The sequence below is a fragment of the Henckelia pumila genome, chromosome 4 (genome assembly GCF_033568475.1).
Source record: "Henckelia pumila isolate YLH828 chromosome 4, ASM3356847v2, whole genome shotgun sequence".
Taxonomy (NCBI): Eukaryota; Viridiplantae; Streptophyta; class Magnoliopsida; order Lamiales; family Gesneriaceae; genus Henckelia; species Henckelia pumila.
The window spans coordinates 24,094,586-24,113,769 of record NC_133123.1 but is presented as its reverse complement, the minus strand read 5'-3'; the positions used below and the strand labels follow the sequence as shown (position 1 = coordinate 24,113,769).

Below are 19,184 nucleotides of genomic sequence, written 5' to 3'. Positions count from 1 at the left end.
TATAGTTCATAACGAAGTTGTGCCTACGAGTTGAGGCATTCGACACCAGTCGACCGATGACAAACGCAAGTATAGTTTGAGATCTCTAACAGTTATTGGGGTATCAATTAGCTTAGTTAAAAAATTTAGATCAATGTTAGTCATATGATAATCACATGAATGTAGGCTTGGACCCTAGACTTTTATTGCACTTGACCTATTTAGTAGAGGTATGTAAGTATCGGCTGAAATATCCAGCGCGTATGCATGTTTATATGTTGTATTTATGTGTCATGATCAAGGGCGAAGCTCTTTTTTTTTTTAGTACAAATTGCATCGAATATCGAAATTACCTCAAAATATTTTACATGTCCAGCCCAAACTATAAAACCTTATGGCCCAGTGTTTGTGGGTTTCACTTCACATGCATAGACAAAAAAAAGAATTATACTATCATTAGTGCCCTGGTCATGTCCACTGTCCCTACCGACTGCTTACTATATAAATTAAAGTTACAAATGTAAAACAATTTTTTGTATGATATTTTTTACTCAATTTTTATATGTTATTTTTATTTTTATTGTGAAAAATAGTTGAATTTGAAGGATAATATCTATTTAATATGAATTATAGAAGGAATTCTCACAAGAATAAATAAAATCTGATGTGCCTTTGTTCTAAATACATATACATATATATACATATATATATATATGTGTGTGGGTGTGTAAGTTCAATTTTTAAATGTATTTTTTTGTATAAATTGGTCATATTTCATTTTTAACATATTGTTTATATTTATTCATATTTATAAATTAAATTATAAAATTATTAGGACACATTTTATATGAGTTTTAGTTTATTTTTGAAAGAATAATTTAAAATTAATATTAGATATTCTAGGTTTGATATAACAACTTTATATTTAATTGAAATTGTATTATTTATTAGGTTTAACATTCAGACTACAAATCTGATTTCGCCCACTAAATAAAAATTTCCTAGCTACGCCCCTGGTCATAATATATGTTTTATTGCTTTTATACATATGATGATATATGCATGTGCATATTTCATGTTGAGCTTGTATCTCGTTCAAGATAACCGTTCTAATAGGGTCGCTCGGTCCTACACTCTTGTTATATGATCTGACACCAGAAGCTTTATGATTGAGATCGAGCCTACGATGATCTAGACGAGTGTGTGAGATACCCAACAGATTGGACCTCAGATGATACTACTCACTAATGACACCTAGTCTAAGCAAGATTGATATAGTTGACCAGTTACTAGGGATGGCAACGGGGCGGGTTCGGGCAAACCCGAAACCCGCCCGCCAACCCGTGGACCCGCCCCGCCCCGCCCGGCGGATCCAATACGGGTTAGATCCGTTGGACCCGCCAAATTAAATATAATTTAAAATTTATTAAATAAAAAATTAAATAAGTTAAAAAATTAAGAAATCAACATTAAATTTATTTTTTAAATTTATATTAATAATATTTAGGACAAAAAAATATCCTACAAGTTAAAATATATAATTTTTTTATTTAATTAATAATTAATAACAAAATAAAAATCATAATAATATATTTTTATATTAAAAAATATCATAATATATTAAAATTATTTAAATCCAAAAATATTATAAACTCAAATTAGGGATAAAATATTGATTATGTAATATAAATAATATAATTATATATTTTTGACCCCAATATAATTATTTATTATTAATATGTATACATGTATATTTTATATTTTATATTTATATTAAAATATATTTAATATATATATTTTTGGCGGGGCGGATCAGGCCAAACCCGGGAACTGCCCCGGACCCGCATGTGGACCCGCTTGGCCGGGTCTAAACCCGCCCCACCGGATCGGGTTCAATGCAGGGCCGGGTTTAGACCCGACCTGAAACGTCCTAAAATTTCTATTGATTTTTTTTTCATTAAAAACTCTCTAACTATAAAATAATAAATATAAATATATATATCGAACTTAAAAATAACTTTATTAAATTTAATATAAATACACAATAAAAGTATACACATTCAATTAAAATACTTAAAATTAATTACTAAATAATATTTCATAAAAATTCATAATAAAATTCCTAATTAATACTTCCTACACAAAAATCCATGCAAACTAAAAATAAATAATTAATTAAATCTAAAATCCAAGCATACTCTCAAAAATCTAAAAATAATGAAACGTGTGCGAAAATATGTATTTTAAATCTCAACATAAATATCATAATTGAGCGATGGTCACGGGTTCTAGCCGCCTGGAAACTCATACGCCCTCGCCGCCAGTCGAGAACACATTATCTTTATTGACATTTTGCTCACCTGCACCATTTAAATCTAGTGAGCCTAGAGGCTCAGCACGTTCTATCCTTACATAACAAAATTAAACCACACACACAAGCACACATCATATAAAATACGTGAATAATAATTATACGTGCATGATCTTAAAATTATATGCATATAAACATAAATAAATAATCATACTGCTAAATCATCATGCTATAACATAATTCATCATACTTTATAATTTTCGTAAAAATAACATATTATGATTTCTTAGTTCTCAACAGGTCGTATCCATGTCGGTGACATCATACTGAGCGATTGATCAATCTATAAACCAACGTACGCGGTGATGGGGTTTCCACCACTGTGCTGCCAATTCACCAGCCATCTCAGCTGGATCCATAAGCTCATCATACTTATACATCATTAGGAAGGTCACCGGGCCCAGGTATCCCGGCCTCTAACCACATCACTTTCCACCTTCACTTCAACTTCCATAAAAAATATTTTTCATAACATGCTCTTAAACTTATCATGAAAATTCTTAATGATGCATGAACTTAAAAATTCTCATTTATTTCTTTATTCCATGAAAATTTGCCCGTAAATATATACTTAATTTATTTTCTTAAAAATCATACTTATATAACTAATAAAATACATGCATGAATTAAATATATATTTACGGTTCATTTATTTTTCCAAGGACTTGTTCGAGATGCTGACCATTAGACTTAAACTAAAAAATTCCTAGACTGGCTCAAAAACCCAAAAGCCCAACCTGACCTGGCCCATTAAGCTTCATGGGCCCCCAGGCCCATGAGAACTAATGGGCTCACTTAAAAACGTAATTTAAGCCCATTAACTAATTAACTTAAAATTAAATTTATAAAATTCTTAACTAACCATTAACTTATAAATTAGACCGATAAAATTTCTAAACTCGACACAACTTGGCCAAATAATTCTCATGGATCACGCGGCCCATGACAAATTAGTGGGCTCATTTTATTAATTATTTAATCTCATACTTAATATTAAATTAGTCTAATTAATTAACTAAGTCAAGCCCAAACCCATTAATTATTAACTTAATATCTTATTTAATTTAAAATAAAAATACCCGAGCCCAACTAATATAACCCAGATCCGGAAAAACACCAGACACAACCCTAGCTTACCTCTCCCTAAGCCCAACTCGAGGCAGCCCTAAGCGTCTTCAGAAAATCTGATCGTGCCGCCTGCTCAGGCCACCTTTGGCCGTGAAACCACCTCCCATACTTAGCCAACACCCAGACGGTTCTAACCCAACAAATTTGACCTTCAACCGAGCCCTGTAGAAGGATAACGAACCAAAAGAACAGAGCCTCTCTGCTGCTGTACGTGCAGAACGCGACTGCTGACTTTCGGCCGTTCGAACGCCCATATCCGGCCACCACCGGATGGAGAACCACCTGGAAAACCTTAAAAAGGTCTTGGGGTTATAACTCAACTGGAACCAACCTAAAACTCGTCCTGTGGACCTAGAACGAGCCCTCGCACGCAAACCGCTCAGTTTGCGTCTAAACCCGTGTCCAGCATGAACCTAGCCCAAACCAACGACTAAAGCCACTGAAACATCATCCAACCACGACCCTAGGAACCCTATATCAACCCTCAACCCGTTGGTCAGCAAGCTAGAACAATCCATGACAGAAAAACGTGAGAAAATTGATTCATAAACCTTGAAAACGTAGGTTCTATGCATGTTCATGAATGTTCTTCATTAAAACCACATACATCATGCAAGATCATAATTTTCATGCTAAAATCAAAATAATATGATTTAAATGGTGTTCAGAAAAGGATTCAAACGTGCCTTGATAATTATTAGCAAGAAATAATGCTTATGTCGCGCGCAAGGCCCTCCGGGACGAACGGATCTCCAAACTAAAATAAAAAACCTTTAAAGCTCGGCTATGGTGGATGAGTTCTCTGCCAGAGAACGTGAGAGATGGGGAAGAAGGATGAGGGAGGCGGCTAGAAGGTTTTTACGTAGGTTAAGGGGTAGGGTTTAGGTTAATTCTTTAATAAAAACAAGTTTAGGATAATAACTAATTATTAAACTAATTAAATAACTTAAAACTCTTAAACACAATCATAAATCTGATATTTAACCTTAAATCCCGAAACACAAAATAAAAGGATTTTTAAAGGTTAATAACAGTCATTAAAATGACTTATTTTGGGTAAAAACGGACATATAAATATACATATATATAAATACCATAATTTTTTAAAAATCTTACCATAAAATAATATTTTAAGGCTCATAAAAATCTCATAAAATATTTTGGATGAAAACTAACATCTCGTCCGTCCACGGTCCCGCTTACGCGATCATAAAATAACTTTCTCAATTAAACTCATAAATTAAAACCTAGCGGTTTAAATGCCGCAATAATATTTAAAACATGCAACTAAATCACATAATTCACATAATATCCCATAAAAGCAATTTAACACATTTTCACATTATTTTAAAATTATTAAATCTCCTAGTTATGCATGCGGATTTACGTAACGAATTTCTGGGCGTTACACGACCCATTGCCATCCCTACCAGTTACCCAATCATATCACTTGCATGCATCATATCGTTTGTATACACATATTTTACGTACTGAGCATTAATCGCTCACGTTTTTGGTATTATCTTGGACACCACATTCAATGGGACATATCTTACTTCTTAGGTTGGAGGCAGAGTTAAGGCGGAGCTGATGATTTTAAATCGCATTTTAATATCTCGATAATTTTTATAATTATAATTTAGTCACTCGATAATTTTTCTATCACATTAATAAAAAAAATATTGTACAAGCATATGTATAGTGTACACCTCCCACCAACTAATCTTTTCTTCCAGATCCTTTGTAATCATATGCTTAATTAACTCCATTAAACCAAGTTGGAGATTAATTTGTAAAGCACCCCATTTCAAGAAAAAAGAGAATGCCCCCAAATTCCATCTAAATTAGGGTTCTTCTATTTGTTTTGTTTTGTTTTTGTTTTGTTTTGTTTTTTGTTTTTTTTTTTTGTTTTTCGTTTTTTTTGGTGACAAGGGTTTGATTTGTTTAATCAAATCATGGTTTCCCCTCAAGACTCTCCCATGGAAGAAGCAAATCTTTCGTCCTCGTAAGTTCATTAATTTCCCACCAAGCATTCAATCTAATTCCCTTCATAATTCTGTGCGATTGCGTTATTCCTGTGTGGTTTAAGTTCAGTTTCAGATGAGTTTTAACATTATGTGATGACATTTTAAAAAAATTTGCAGGCTGAAGAATATATACAAGGATCCAGATGATGGCCGGCAGCGCTTCTTGCTCGAGCTTGAATTCGTTCAATGTCTTGCTAATCCCACCTACATCCACTGTATGTGGCTTTTAGAGCTCCTTGTTCCTCTTTTCTTTTAAAAGCTAAAGAAAATATTTTTAAAGTTAGTTATACAAGATGATTTTGGCTGTGGAGAATACTTGCTTTTACTGTTTAGCTTTCATTATTGACTTGTGATTTGTGGTTGGGAATCAATAGAAAGGAAGAGGTGGAGGGCACTAGACCTGAATATAGCTCGACTTGAACTGTGTACTAAAACTAGTCTGTCTTTGAAAAATGGAAATCGAAATCATGAACTCGTGGTACGATGATAGTTTCTAGAAAGTGGAATCTACAATTGAAACCAAAACCGTGTTATTGTAAAACCGATCTTGAATTCCTATGGTCTCGAATATATATGGGGAATTTAACTTTTATAAAATGACGATTTGATTAGAGTTCAAGCCTTGTTTTTATTTCTTTGGTTCAGGCCATGACTGATCTGGCAAGGGGATAACTCTGTTGGCTATCAGTGTTTGATTTGTGCTCATACTTTGATGCAGATTTGGCTCAAAATCGGTATTTTGAAGATGAAGCATTCATTGGGTACCTGAAATATCTTCAATATTGGCAAAGACCTGAGTACCTAAAGTTTATTATGTAATGTTTTCTAAGTTCAAGTACTCCATATGTTATGTTAACTTTCATCTTTCTTTTAGGTGCAAATTTTTCCTCCCACATGATTGTGATATCATAACATGTTATATTCCCTGATGTTATAAGTTAGAATATCCTTTGGTATATTTGTATCTGACAATGATGCTACAGGTATCCGCATTGCCTCTTCTTTCTTGAGCTTCTCCAAACTCCCAGCTTTCGAAATGCAATGGCTCATCCTGCAAACAAGGTTTAACTTTATGCATTTTTAAATTCCTTATCATTTTTTTCCTACATAGCTTTGGCCTTTGCAGATGTATTATCAGAATCTGTATATGGATTGTTTTCTTGATGTATTTCAGTGCAGTACTTTACATAGACTATGAACCATCAAAACTTGAAACTTTTGTAAGTTGTTTCGGTTAATGAATCCCTTTCAAACCTAATGACTTTTGTCGATTTGGAGCTTATAGGAACTGGCGCATAGGCAGCAGTTTCACTTTTGGAAGAATCATAGAAACAACCGGTTGAAGCACATCCTGCCAAAGCCACTTCCTGAACCTACGAGTGCACCGTCAACGGTTCCTCCTCCAACATTGCCGCCTGCAACCATGATCAGTGCTGCTCCTCCACCTACGGTTCCTTCATCTGCTGCTAGCCAAGTTCCTTCTGCAATGCAGTATGGTGTTGGCTCAGGATCTGTTTTTGTAAAGAATGATCCAAGAAACAGTGGGATTGACAGAAGAAAGAGAAAGTAACTTGTCCTTTTCTTCTTTCTATCAGTATAAATAAAATTATTATGATTTGCTGTTTCTTGGTGAATTTCAGTATGGGTGTGCATCTGTTCTGTTCACTCTATTTCGGTCTTGTATGAATCGAACCCATGGTTGTGGGAACTTTTCAAACCGAATGGAACTGTATTCGTTCATTAATGAGCAGTACCAAAATATGCAGTTTGATTTCAGTTTAAGCCAAAATCTTATTGTTATTTTTTCGGCTTTTTTTCAAGTTTTAAACCGAAATCTTATTATTGTTGTCATCATTATTATTTGCTTTTTCAATATTTCTGTTTATTTTAAGTAAAAAATTGAACATTGGTAGGGAAATTTTGACAGCTTCTCTTTAAACAATGAGATAATAAAATGTTGTATACAAAAATAAAAAATTTCGGCTTTTGATTCAGGTTTGAGTCAGTTTGCTTTTTGTGAGTTCGGTTCGATATTTTTCCCTCTTTTGAAACAAAGAAAAAAGTTCACGGTTCAGTTTCGATTTACTCAACAGTTTCGAATTCCCAAACTGTAACTTGAACTGAAATTTTTGGGTTTTCTTGGTTTTGGCAATCATTGTTTCAGATTGGTTCTTTTCTGTACACCCCTAGAATTTAGAATATTTATTATTTCAACCAGGAAAGATGGTTGATTCCAATATTCTTGTGAAGTGGAGATATCAGAGGTCATCAAACAATAAACAAGGCATATCCATGTTCAAGAGTTGAATTCGCGACGCCGAGTATGATTGCTATCTAACTTTCTTTTCTTAAAAGTTCGATAGGTTTCACTTTTTTATTTCTGGTTTAATTGTCTGTAAGATACATTTGTTGGAAAGATATTTTCTCTTTTTTTAGAAGATAAGATGATGTAAAACACTCCCCTTTTATGCTCACTTTCCTAGAGCAGATTTTACTGTTGAGTAATTATCTTGAAGAATAAATTTGAGGCAACACCTAATGGATGCTTTTGAATAGGATTCCCAACACAAACCTCTCTTTTTACTTGGCCTTATAAAAAGTGTGCTTAGAAACTGTACAGCACATGCATTGATTTGTTGTGTCCTATGAAAGATTATGAAGCTCCTTGTCTAGCTTGTCGGGTGTCCTATCTGAGCTAAAACTTGGACAAATCACTTGTCATGGTATATTTACTTTAATTGTGATAGTAAATTTGAATCGACACTGTTGGTTTCTCGGGTTTTTTACTTTTTTCTTGTTAACCAAACTCATAAAAAAGCTTGCATTTCCCCCGATAACAATGTCTTTATTTAGTGAATTGCCTGTGAAATGAATAATCACAGCTTAAAATTGAAAGAAATCTTTATATATTTGGATGAGGCTGATGCTACAAGCTAGAACTGAAGGATTGTGTCTGCTATCTATATGAGATGATGCTTAGGCTTCCCCCATCTGATTATTCTACTTCTGCTCCTTCATGAGCATGATTGTTACTCTGTAATCCTCTCAAGTGAGAACTAATCCTCAAAAATGATCTTGTTTTGCTCTAATTTTTTTTTACCCTTTTCAATACTATGCTGCATATATTTTAGAAGTAAAGATAAAGAACTTGTTAATAATATTTGGCATTATTATTTACTATTACTTTAGGGGTGGGCGTCGGACTTTTTGAAAAAACTAATCGACCTGAGTCGGGTACCCGATACCCGACACTAAATGCCCATCCCTACTCATAATCTTCTTATTACAATTGCACATTTTCCCTTTGTTACAACCGTCCACTAATAAATATGGGTTTATTTTAGGTTCCAAAAAAAAAAAAAGAAAACACACACACACACAAATATATATATATATATACACACACACACGAAAGACTATCTTTGTGAAAGAAATGCTGTGCATAAAAACAAGAACAAGGAAAAAGAAGAAGAAAATTGCATCATGTCACATTATTAAATCATACCACTCATGAAAATATCATATTTGCATTATATATTTTAAAATAATTTTTTTTAAATATTAATATATTATATCACACACAATGTGTGGCGACAACTAGTTTATAGTATATATGACGTTATCCTTGTTGTGACAGTGTCAATATCAATTAATCATCGGTAAATTTCCCTTAAATGCCCAAACCCAAACTCATGTTTGTGCACAGTTTCCATGTCAGTCAAAATCACTTTCAACTACCTTACTCATTATTTTATTATTTCAAACTTCCCAAATACATTATACACATAAATTATATTATTTTTAAACTGTATATACCATATGAATACATACATAAATAATAATAAACTCCATTTCCTCATTTACCGGATCTCTATTTCCTTCTCGGCTCTTCTTCTCACCGTCGCCCTGTCGTTTAGTTCGTTCTCGTCACCGGAAGGCATCGTTTCAGAAAGTTGCATCATGAAGAATTTTTCTCAGCCCAAGAAGGTTAAGAAAAAATTGAGATTTGAAAAGCAGGAGATTACTGCCGATCGTAAATCAAAAAAAGGTTTGCATCTCGAAAATTTTCTGTTAATTCGTACTCGTTTCAGGAAGATTTGGAAGTAGTCATTGCTATTTGTGTGTTTTTGAGTCTTTTTTCTCATCTCATTTGTTAACCATTTTATCCCCAAATTTTAGGGTTACGTTCTTCGCGATGTCTCTGTTAATCCGTATTAGTTTCACGAAATTTTGAATTATTCATTGTTATTTACGTGTTTTTGAGTATTTTTTTCTCATCTCATTTGTTAACCCTTTTTTCCCAAAAAATTCTAGGGTTATGTTCTTGGCCATGTAGTTATTCGTTCGTTTCTATTATATTTTTGTTAGGGTTCTGATGATATGATTATTTGTAAATTTAAAGTGAATGATTACTTTTGTTAAAAATGTTTTTGATACTGAAATTGATTTTTTTGATTTCTTGTTTACTGATTATGTATAAATTTGTAAGTTTTGTATCTTATTGTTGTTTGTATTTATTTAGGAATTGTTATTGAAGGAAAAAAAATTGATGATTTTGCGAAGAAAGGAAGTGTTAAAGAATATTGTAGTCGATGCTCTCCTATTATGTTTAAAGATGTGATGACAGAATTAAAACCAAAAATAGGGGAACAACAGAGGATTAGGATAACATATACTCCTCTTGGTAATTGGATGGACATGCCCGAACTTGCAACCAGCAGCCGTAGGATTGATTTCATCTTGAATACATTTGAGGTTAATTCATGCTCTTTGATTGTGGGTGATGATATTAAGATTTCTTTCACTCCAAGCGAGTTTTCATTTATTCTTGGTTTGCAAAATTTTGGCCAACCAGTGGATTTGGATCTGAAAATGGAGTCTAAATTTCTTGCTCGGCAATTTGGAGGACATCTGGGCAGAGCAAAGCGAGCCGAAATCCATGAAAAACTTATTTCTCTTGCATGTAGTGACAGTGAGTCAGAGATTGATGATTTTGTCAGACTTTGCATCTTGTTCATATTCAATTGTGTAATATTTTCTACGGAAAATTATTATACCCCTAATTTTATATTCCCTTATCTCGATGACTTGATCATATTTTTTGACTATGCTTGGGGCGATGCTGCATTTCGATATCTTTGTCGATCAATACGCAACATCGAAAGTAAAAGTTATTTAGATTGATGCACTGTTGGGTTGATGGTACGTATTGTTTCTGTTTAGTTTATATTGTCTTATGTTTTCTATCTATTAAATACTACTGATTTATTTTTAGGCTTGGGTATATGAAAGGATTCCTTTATTGGCTGTTCCTCGTAGTTTAAAAATGTTCCCTCGGTTGTTTCGATGGGGTGACAGTAAGATTCCTTTGAAGACTGCCAAAGCCGAATCATTGTTGAAATCTATAGATTCAACGAAGGTAATTGTTAAGGATGCAATATGTTTATGTCATTTTAAATCTTGTTTGAATTAACACTATTTTTTTTTTTTTTTTTGTATTTCCATGATATAGATTCTTTCGATATATCCATTTTATGAGGAAAAAAAGTTTTTGGAGCCGACAAAAGTTAACATTGATTCAATAAAGTTGGATAACATTGTGAGAAAAGAAGTGGACGAGATAAAGAAGTAGTTATGTGTTGAATTGAGGAATTGCGAGAAACAAAAAATGCTTGTTGATAAAGAAGTTCACGAGTTTGGATCAGATTTTCAATTGAAGAGTAAAAATGAGTGTGGAGTTGTGATCGAGGAGTACGAGACTTCTGAGAAAGATGAGGACGAGGTTGATTTAGTTTTTCATAGTTTGTGTTGAATGATATTGTTTCAGATATTTTTGAAAGAAGAAATGAAACGAAATGATATGAGATAATTTATTTTAATTGAATTTTGGAATGATTATTTGTTGATCTTGGAACTGATTACATGTTTTACTTGCAGGTTAATTTGTATGAAATGGAGAAAGAAATTAATGAGGGTGTAGGTACTGATTCAAGAAATGTATCATGTGATTCGAGTCAGATTAATGCTTTGTTGTTGAATGTTGTTACTGATATTCAAAAAAAAAACAATGATGACGTAAGAGGTGATAAAGAAAATGATGATTCTGGCACCTCTGATTTGAACAAAGGTGTGATATGTGCTGGTACTCCTGAAAAAAATGAAATGGTAGGCTGTGAGAATGTTTCTGAGACGGGTGACAATAGCAAAGGTTTGAGCTATGTTTCTAATGAGGTTGGAGCGTACAATGGTGTGAGATTTGAAAATAATTCTAAAATAGGTGATGATAGCAAAGGTGTGAGTTGTGGTGCTACCTCTGATGTGGTGAAGGAAAAAGATGATGTGTTAGCATTTGAATATGATTATGAAAGTGGTGATAATAGCAAAGTTATGAGTTCCAACTCTACCTTTGATGCGGTCAAAGGTAACACTCTTGGGGTAGGAGTTGAGCAAATCCCAGCTATTCAATCTTCAATTGTGGATACGGTGAGGACAAGGGTTGATCGCAAGAAGAAAAGAAAATCACCGATGTTTGTGACACCGCCTAGTTCGACGCCCAGACCTAAGAGGAAGTGCAAAAAGCTGGTTTGACTATCAATTTATCGTAGTTTATGTTCTACTGTATCTATATATATATATACAATAACCATTTCATTTATGTTTTTTTCAATTGTGTTCTTGTGTAGGATAACATAATTGAGTCTATTGATGATAATAGCAATAGTCTAGTAGAGGGTGATCTACTGAGATACAAAGATAGACTCGATTACTGTGGCCATGAATAAGCAACTGAGGAAGAGAAAAATTTATTGGCAAACTATCTTTCTAGGGAGACTTTGAAGTACGTTCTTTATTAATAATTTTGATTTTGGTTTCTAATATATATAGATGTATATATTTTGATGTTTTAATACAAAAATACATGTACATTCTTATATACAGTGTCATCGTTTGGGAGGACGACGCAGTATTTTAGAAGGAAAAAAGTTTTGTGAATTTATGTTTGGTAAACCTGTTGATTTCGAAATCATTAATGTTTATATGCGGATTATGCAAAAAAAGAGTAAGGAAAATGGGTCTGAGATATTTTGCATGGACACAACGGTTCAGGTTCGTAGAAATCCAAATATTTTGATATTATTATGATCATGTTTTGCATGGACACAAATATGAGGCTTTGGTTTGTGTGGTTTGTTAGAGGGAAGTCTTTTCTCAGTTGAAGAAAAGAGGCGGTAGATGTAAGTTGCGTAGCGATGATGATTATGCCGCCTTTGTTGCCAGTCTGACAGTTTACACGAGGAGAAGACTTCAAATGTTGAATGAGGAACTGTTTAGAAGATGTAAATATATAATTTTCCCTCTGAATGAAAAGTGGCATTGGTTTCTACTTGTTTATAGAACTTCCGACGGTGTATTTAGAATTTGGAACTCAATGCGTGACCCAACTGCAAATGGAACTGCCACCGTTTATGTGAGTAAACACTATGACCATTTTACATTGTATATTTGATATTGAGAATCAGTTTTTAAAAAATATAGCTTTTGCAGGCTACGTTTTTGGCTGGATGCATCCGCTCCCAATCAGGTTTTGTTGTGGACAACGAGTCATTGGTGAGAGTAGCGTGTCGTGATCAAGGTGACACACTTGAATGTGGCGTCTATACATGCATGTGGGTCGAGTGCTTGGCACGTGACACATATATAATGTGGGAGTATCAAAAAGATGTCACGATGAGTGCTTATCGAGCCCGTGTTGCAGCCTCTATATTATCCGATGCGAATGGATTATTGAAATAGTTATTAGTTGTGTGAATGTTTGATGGTGACAAACATATGCACGTTTTGATGGTGGCATGCATATGCACATTTTGATTTTGGTTTTGGTTTTATTTTGACGGTAATAGCCATATGCCAATTTCACATTTCAAAATTTTCATTCCATGTAATTGACTAAAAATATTAATGCTTGTAGTATTCCATGTAGTAGTCTGAATGTACGAGTATTTACAAACTCTATTTAGTGCAGGTACATATGACATATTAGGTACAAATGCATGCATAATAGGTAAACTTGATCGTAATAAATTTACGAGGTACAAATGCATGCCTATTGGGTACACTTGATCTCTTTTAAAGGTACAGATCCTTGGAAACCAGACACACTCAATAATTTTTGACCGGTTGTAGATAATTTAATTTTCCAAGTACACATCATGAGCCTACGAGGTACATATGTATGAATAATAGGTACAATTTAGCTTCAAATTCAGTACACATGAGAGTAAATCGAGAACAACATCGAGTATATATGAATATGATTCGAACACATTCATGTATATGATATGTTTACATAAGTATGAAACATGTAATCAAATTCTTTGAAATTACTAGAATTCTGTATGGATTGTGCTCTATAGTATGAAACAAGTTTTGAACTTCATTGTAACTAGTACAAGAATGTATATGATATGACTTCATGTAGTGACCACAAATATGCAATGAATGTAATGACATGTTGAAATATTTTTCACATACTTAAATATCTGAGTTTTAGATAGGACAAGGTTGAATAATTTCAAATCCAAAGTATTGAATCTCACAAGTACTCATAATAAATTTACGAGGTACAGATGCATGCCCATTGGGTACAATTGATCTCTTATAAAGGTACAGATCCTTTGAAACCAGGCACACTAGGTAATTTTTGACCGGTTGTAGATAATTTAATTTTCCAAGTATGCATCATGAGCCTACGAGGTACAGATGCATGAATAATAGGTACAATTTAGCTTCAAATTCAGTACACATGAGAGTAAATCGAGAACAACATCGAGTATATATGAATATGAGTCGAACACATTCATGTATATGATATGTTTACATAAGTATGAAACATGTGATCAAATTCTTTGAAATTACTAGAATTCTTTATGGATTGTGCTCTATAGTATGAAACAAGTTTTGAACTTTATTGTTACTAGTACAAGAATGTATATGATATGACTTCATGTAGTGACCACAAATATCCAATGCATGTAATGACATGTTGAAATATGTTTCACATACTTAAATATCTGAGTTTTAGATAGGACAAGGGTGAATAATTTCAAATCCAAAGTATTGAATCTCACAAGTACTCATAATAAATTTACGAGGTACAGATGCATGCCCATTGGGTACAATTGATCTTTTATAAAGGTACAGATCCTTTGAAATCAGGCACACTAGGTAATTTTTGACCGGTTGTAGATAATTTAATTTTCCAAGTACACATCATGAGCCTACGAGGTACAGATGCATAAATAATAGGTACAATTTAGCTTCAAATTCAATACACATGAGAGTAAATCGAGAACAACATCGAGTATATATGAATATGAGTCGAACACATTCATGTATATGATCTGTTTACATAAGTATGAAACATGTGATCAAATTCTTTGAAATTACTAGAATTCTTTATGGATTGTGCTCTATAGTATGAGACAAGTTTTGAACTTCATTGTAACTAGTACAAGAATGTATATGATATGACTTCATGTAGTGACCACAAATATCCAATGCATGTAATGAAATGTTGAAATATGTTTCACATACTTAAATATCTGAGTTTTAGATAGGACAAGGGTGAATAATTTCAAATCCAAAGTATTGAATCTCACAAGTACTCATAATAAATTTACGAGGTACAGATGCATGCCCATTGGGTACACTTGATCTCTTATAAAGGCACAGATCCTTTGAAACCAGGCACACTAGGTAATTTTTGACCGGTTGTAGATAATTTAATTTTCCAAGTATGCATCATGAGCCTACGAGGTACAGATGCATGAATAATAGGTACAATTTAGCTTCAAATTCATTACACATAAGAGTAAATCGAGAACACATAAATGTGTAAATATTTGATGAATGTAAATAATTCCATTTCACAAGTACACATAATAAATTTACGAGGTACACATGCATGCCTATTGGATACACTTCAGCTCTTCTATAGGTGCATATAATGGGAAACCAGACACACTTAGTAATGCATGCCTATTGGGTGCACTTGAGCTCTTCTATAGGTAAAGATCATGGGAAACCAAGCACACTCAGTAATGCATGACTATTGGGTACACTTGAGCTCTTTTGTAGGTACATATCGAGGGAAACTAAGCATCTTCAGTACATATTGCTGGACAGCTGTACAACCCATTATTATATTATTATACTGTGGATATTATTGCATAACAGCTGTAGAATCTAGCAGCTTTATCCATCCTTTTTACACATGCATATCTCACCCACTTCAACTCATTGAATATTGACCAACCAAACTTTAGACGGCCCAATCTTACTACTTCATACATTTTTGCTTCAAGGATTTCTTTGGTGCTTTCCGAATTCATCCAGGTATGTGTTTCTTCAAATATTTTTGAACATCATCCTCTTATCTAACAAAGGAATTACGGTTGCAGAATGTAGTACAAGGATGCACCACAGTGCCAATGTGGTTTCGGGAAAATGATTTTAAGACAAGCTGGAAATCGAGATACCCGACCGGGAAAGTATTATTACATTTGTCCTTGCGATATTCGACATAAAAATCGATTTTATTGGTGTGATGAATATCATGGTAATATACATGACACCACGACAAATTCCAACAAGAGCACAACAATGAATCCAAGTTATGGTGAATCACCGGATCAATAATCATCATCCACCTCGGCACTTGGTTTAACTAAGCAGCTTGATCACCAACTCCCTAAAAGCAACGACATGATGGGTGTTTACATTGCACGAATATGTTGTTTCGGTTGTTCATGTTTTCTCATTGCAGTTGTTCTCCTTCTAGTTCTTCTCATTGTTCTAATGAGACATTGATGAATGAAACCAATCTTTCATTTTAGTAATAAGTTGGATGTCATATTTGAAAAACTTATTGTTTGTTAGTTGTATACCCAATTTGGGTTCAAGGGTACCTTATATTAGAAATTACTATACCTAATTTAGCTATATTTGTACTTTTTTTTTGGTCTCAAATTCAACATGCTATTGTACTTTGTAAAAAAAACTATGGTGCTAAAAAACACAGACACACACCATCACATTAATCAACCTAATAACACAGAAAAAAATCAAACACAATAATATCAAAAAATTTCCAGAATACAAATTCGACTTAATATAACAACACAAAAGTTTGTCCACAAATCAAAAATGTTCTCAGAAATTAAGCCACAAATAAGAGTCCAACTACTTGAGGCTATCAAAGCAAAACACAAGAGTTTTGTTTTGAATCCCTCAAAACAAAACTTCCAGAAAATGTCATCAAAATGAGGCTATCAAAGCAAAACACCACCAATGCTACGACCAGAACGTGTATGCCTCTTCTTTGGTAAATCCACGGATGATTGTACTTCATTCATCCTCTTCTTCCTGTGAAAATGTAAACACAATGTATGTCAATAGTGTGTGTCATATAATCTATGTTAGAATGCAAAATAACTAATCAAGCAAGACATATAACTGCACTAAACAGTAAGACTGATTCAAGGAAAAGTATAAAAAAAACCTATTCTATAGCTTCTTTGCAACTGCATCTATTATGCCCTCGCTTACGACAACGACCACACTTTGCAACACATGTTTCAACCTGGGACGATATCCTCTTAGTCTTTCTACGACCTGGTTGACTGCGTACATCAGGAGCATTGATTATAGAATTGCAAATAATTACTAACCTGCTTCACAAAATTGTCCACCAAGTGCCTCAAACAATAAGCATGGTGACTACCAGGAAATAATAAATTAACAGCCTTGATGATACCAGAATGTCTATCAGAGAAGAAGGTGAAATTTTCGAATCCACTGATATGTTGTGAAAGCAGAACACTTCTCAAATTAATACAAAACCATTCCAAGTTACAATCATTCTCGGCATCCACTACAGAATATGCCAATGTAAAAAGATCATCATTAGCATCCTTTCCCACAGCAACTAGGATGCTACCTTTATACTTGTTTTTGATATGAGTGCCATCCAAAAAAATCATTGGTCTAAAACCTGTGGCAAAATCACTGGCACATGCATTGAAACAAATGAATAAACGTTTAAATTTATTAGTTAAAGCATCAATCTCGTACTCTGCCACACTTCCTGGATTTGTTTCTCGAACATTACGACAATACCATCTCAACTTATCATAACAATCCTTTTCAGTACCATAGACATCATGCATCGCTAATTCCTTGCCCTTCCAAACCTTGTGGTACTCTAATTCTACTCCATAATCCCTATGTATATCTTTCAACAATAAAGATGGACGATAAGATGGCACTGCCCTTAATTTTTCTTTCATCAAATTTGCAACCCAAGTTGCATCAGCTCTTGGATGTCCTCTGCCACATAAATTATCTTCTCCACATGTATGTTATAAATTGCACTTTCGAATACCAAATGGATTGTCTGCTTTATGTCTAGAAGCATAAATTCTCCATTTGCAATTTACTTCACTACAAACAACATTAATCTTCTTGCTATCATTTTTCTTATAACAAATGACCATTGAGTTGCAACAAAATAATTTTTAATATACGTTCAAAATTCTGTAGCATCCTTAAATTTTTGCCCTTGCCTGCGAATGCAATGTAACCAAGATTCAAGTGAATTTTGTACGTGGATTTATTCAACCTCATTATCACTTTTAGATTGTGTGTCATCTTCTTCAGCCCTTACGAATTTAATATTCATAAATTAAGAATTCAACATACTACGACAAATGTATTGCACATATATAAAACTACTACTTCGAACTTAAAAATGTAGAAACAATTTCATACGCATCATCATGATTGAAAAAAAAACTTAAAGATGTACAAATAATTTATTAGCTCAATCATGTTTCATAAAGGACTAACCAACTAATACAGAGTTATAAAATTAATATTTTGAACTAAAATATGTATCAACAATTTCACGTGCAAATTCATGCTTCACATGAATTACAGAAGCAAACCGATTATAAAAAATCAACACTAATAAGGTCATAGGGCAGAATAATGAAGGAAAAAATGTATTTTACCTCTCCATATTGAACCCTCCTCGAATCTGATCCTTCAACTCAGCCCTCAATTCGATCACACCCAGCTTCATACACATGTGAAGATGGATCATATTACGGACATCATCGTTATCATTTAAGGTAACGTACATCTTGTGCTGGGGAGCTAGGTATTGTAATGACATAGACAGAGGATTTATTTCTTCATATTTGCTAGACAAGCTCAAAAATATATCCTCCAAACTACATCCACTAAAAATTGAGATGACAAAAAGTTGACCTTTGCACTTACAGGTACCTAAAAACGCAAGGTTGGAAGAAGACCCAACTCCAGATTCCATTCTACCGACAGACAACAAGGCTTTTCTCCAATTAATCAACGATGAAACCTGCTTGAAGCTTCTTTGATTTTTCGTAGCATTCAGCCGAGATTGTGTTACAAACCTCGAACTCGACTCCTAAAAAATGAAGATGGCTTCCAGAGTTCCAATTTAGGGTTGCTTATCGTCTGCCTTCTTGCCCAATTTTCCAGCGTTCATGAGAATTCTTGCATGGGGATGTCAAGAAAAATTGGGGATATGGTAAAATGAGTAGAAATCGACGGAAATGGGGTGACCTGAAAATGGGAAA

At 33.7% G+C, this 19,184-nt stretch overlaps 3 protein-coding genes across 5 annotated transcripts; 2 read left to right on the top strand and 1 right to left on the bottom strand.

The window, feature by feature from the left end:
• The first annotated feature begins 5,215 nt into the window (after positions 1-5,215).
• Positions 5,216-8,499, top strand: LOC140863369 (mediator of RNA polymerase II transcription subunit 31). 2 transcript variants are annotated; one of them, XR_012143925.1, is made up of 7 exons: positions 5,216-5,483; positions 5,623-5,720; positions 6,224-6,320; positions 6,489-6,567; positions 6,791-7,071; positions 7,724-7,826; positions 8,425-8,499. XR_012143925.1 is itself a non-coding variant. In XM_073266745.1 (6 exons), exons 1-6 carry the CDS (start codon positions 5,434-5,436, stop codon positions 7,734-7,736), a joined length of 618 nt encoding a protein of 205 aa, XP_073122846.1. In that variant the 5' UTR covers positions 5,216-5,433; the 3' UTR covers positions 7,737-8,386. The 2 variants fall into 2 exon arrangements, 1 of the variants encoding a protein (XP_073122846.1); XM_073266745.1 differs by lacking the exon at positions 8,425-8,499 and having other exon boundaries at positions 7,724-8,386.
• Positions 8,500-9,420: 921 nt separating this feature from the next.
• LOC140863368 (uncharacterized) lies at positions 9,421-13,347 on the top strand. Of its 2 annotated transcripts, XM_073266742.1 has the most exons (9): positions 9,421-9,553; positions 10,028-10,707; positions 10,825-10,924; positions 11,018-11,287; positions 11,443-12,087; positions 12,189-12,343; positions 12,445-12,612; positions 12,701-12,973; positions 13,051-13,347. In XM_073266742.1, exons 4-6 carry the CDS (start codon positions 11,174-11,176, stop codon positions 12,285-12,287), a joined length of 858 nt encoding a protein of 285 aa, XP_073122843.1. In that variant the 5' UTR covers positions 9,421-9,553; positions 10,028-10,707; positions 10,825-10,924; positions 11,018-11,173; the 3' UTR covers positions 12,288-12,343; positions 12,445-12,612; positions 12,701-12,973; positions 13,051-13,347. The 2 variants fall into 2 exon arrangements, with proteins under 2 accessions (XP_073122843.1, XP_073122845.1); XM_073266744.1 differs by lacking the exons at positions 9,421-9,553; positions 10,028-10,707 and having other exon boundaries at positions 10,791-10,924.
• A 3,564-nt stretch (positions 13,348-16,911) lies between these two features.
• Positions 16,912-18,895, bottom strand: LOC140860686 (uncharacterized). Its single transcript, XM_073263693.1, has 3 exons — positions 18,576-18,895; positions 17,235-17,892; positions 16,912-16,929 (listed from the first exon to the last, which is right to left on the bottom strand). Exons 1-3 carry the CDS (start codon positions 18,893-18,895, stop codon positions 16,912-16,914), a joined length of 996 nt encoding a protein of 331 aa, XP_073119794.1.
• Positions 18,896-19,184: the final 289 nt, after the last annotated feature.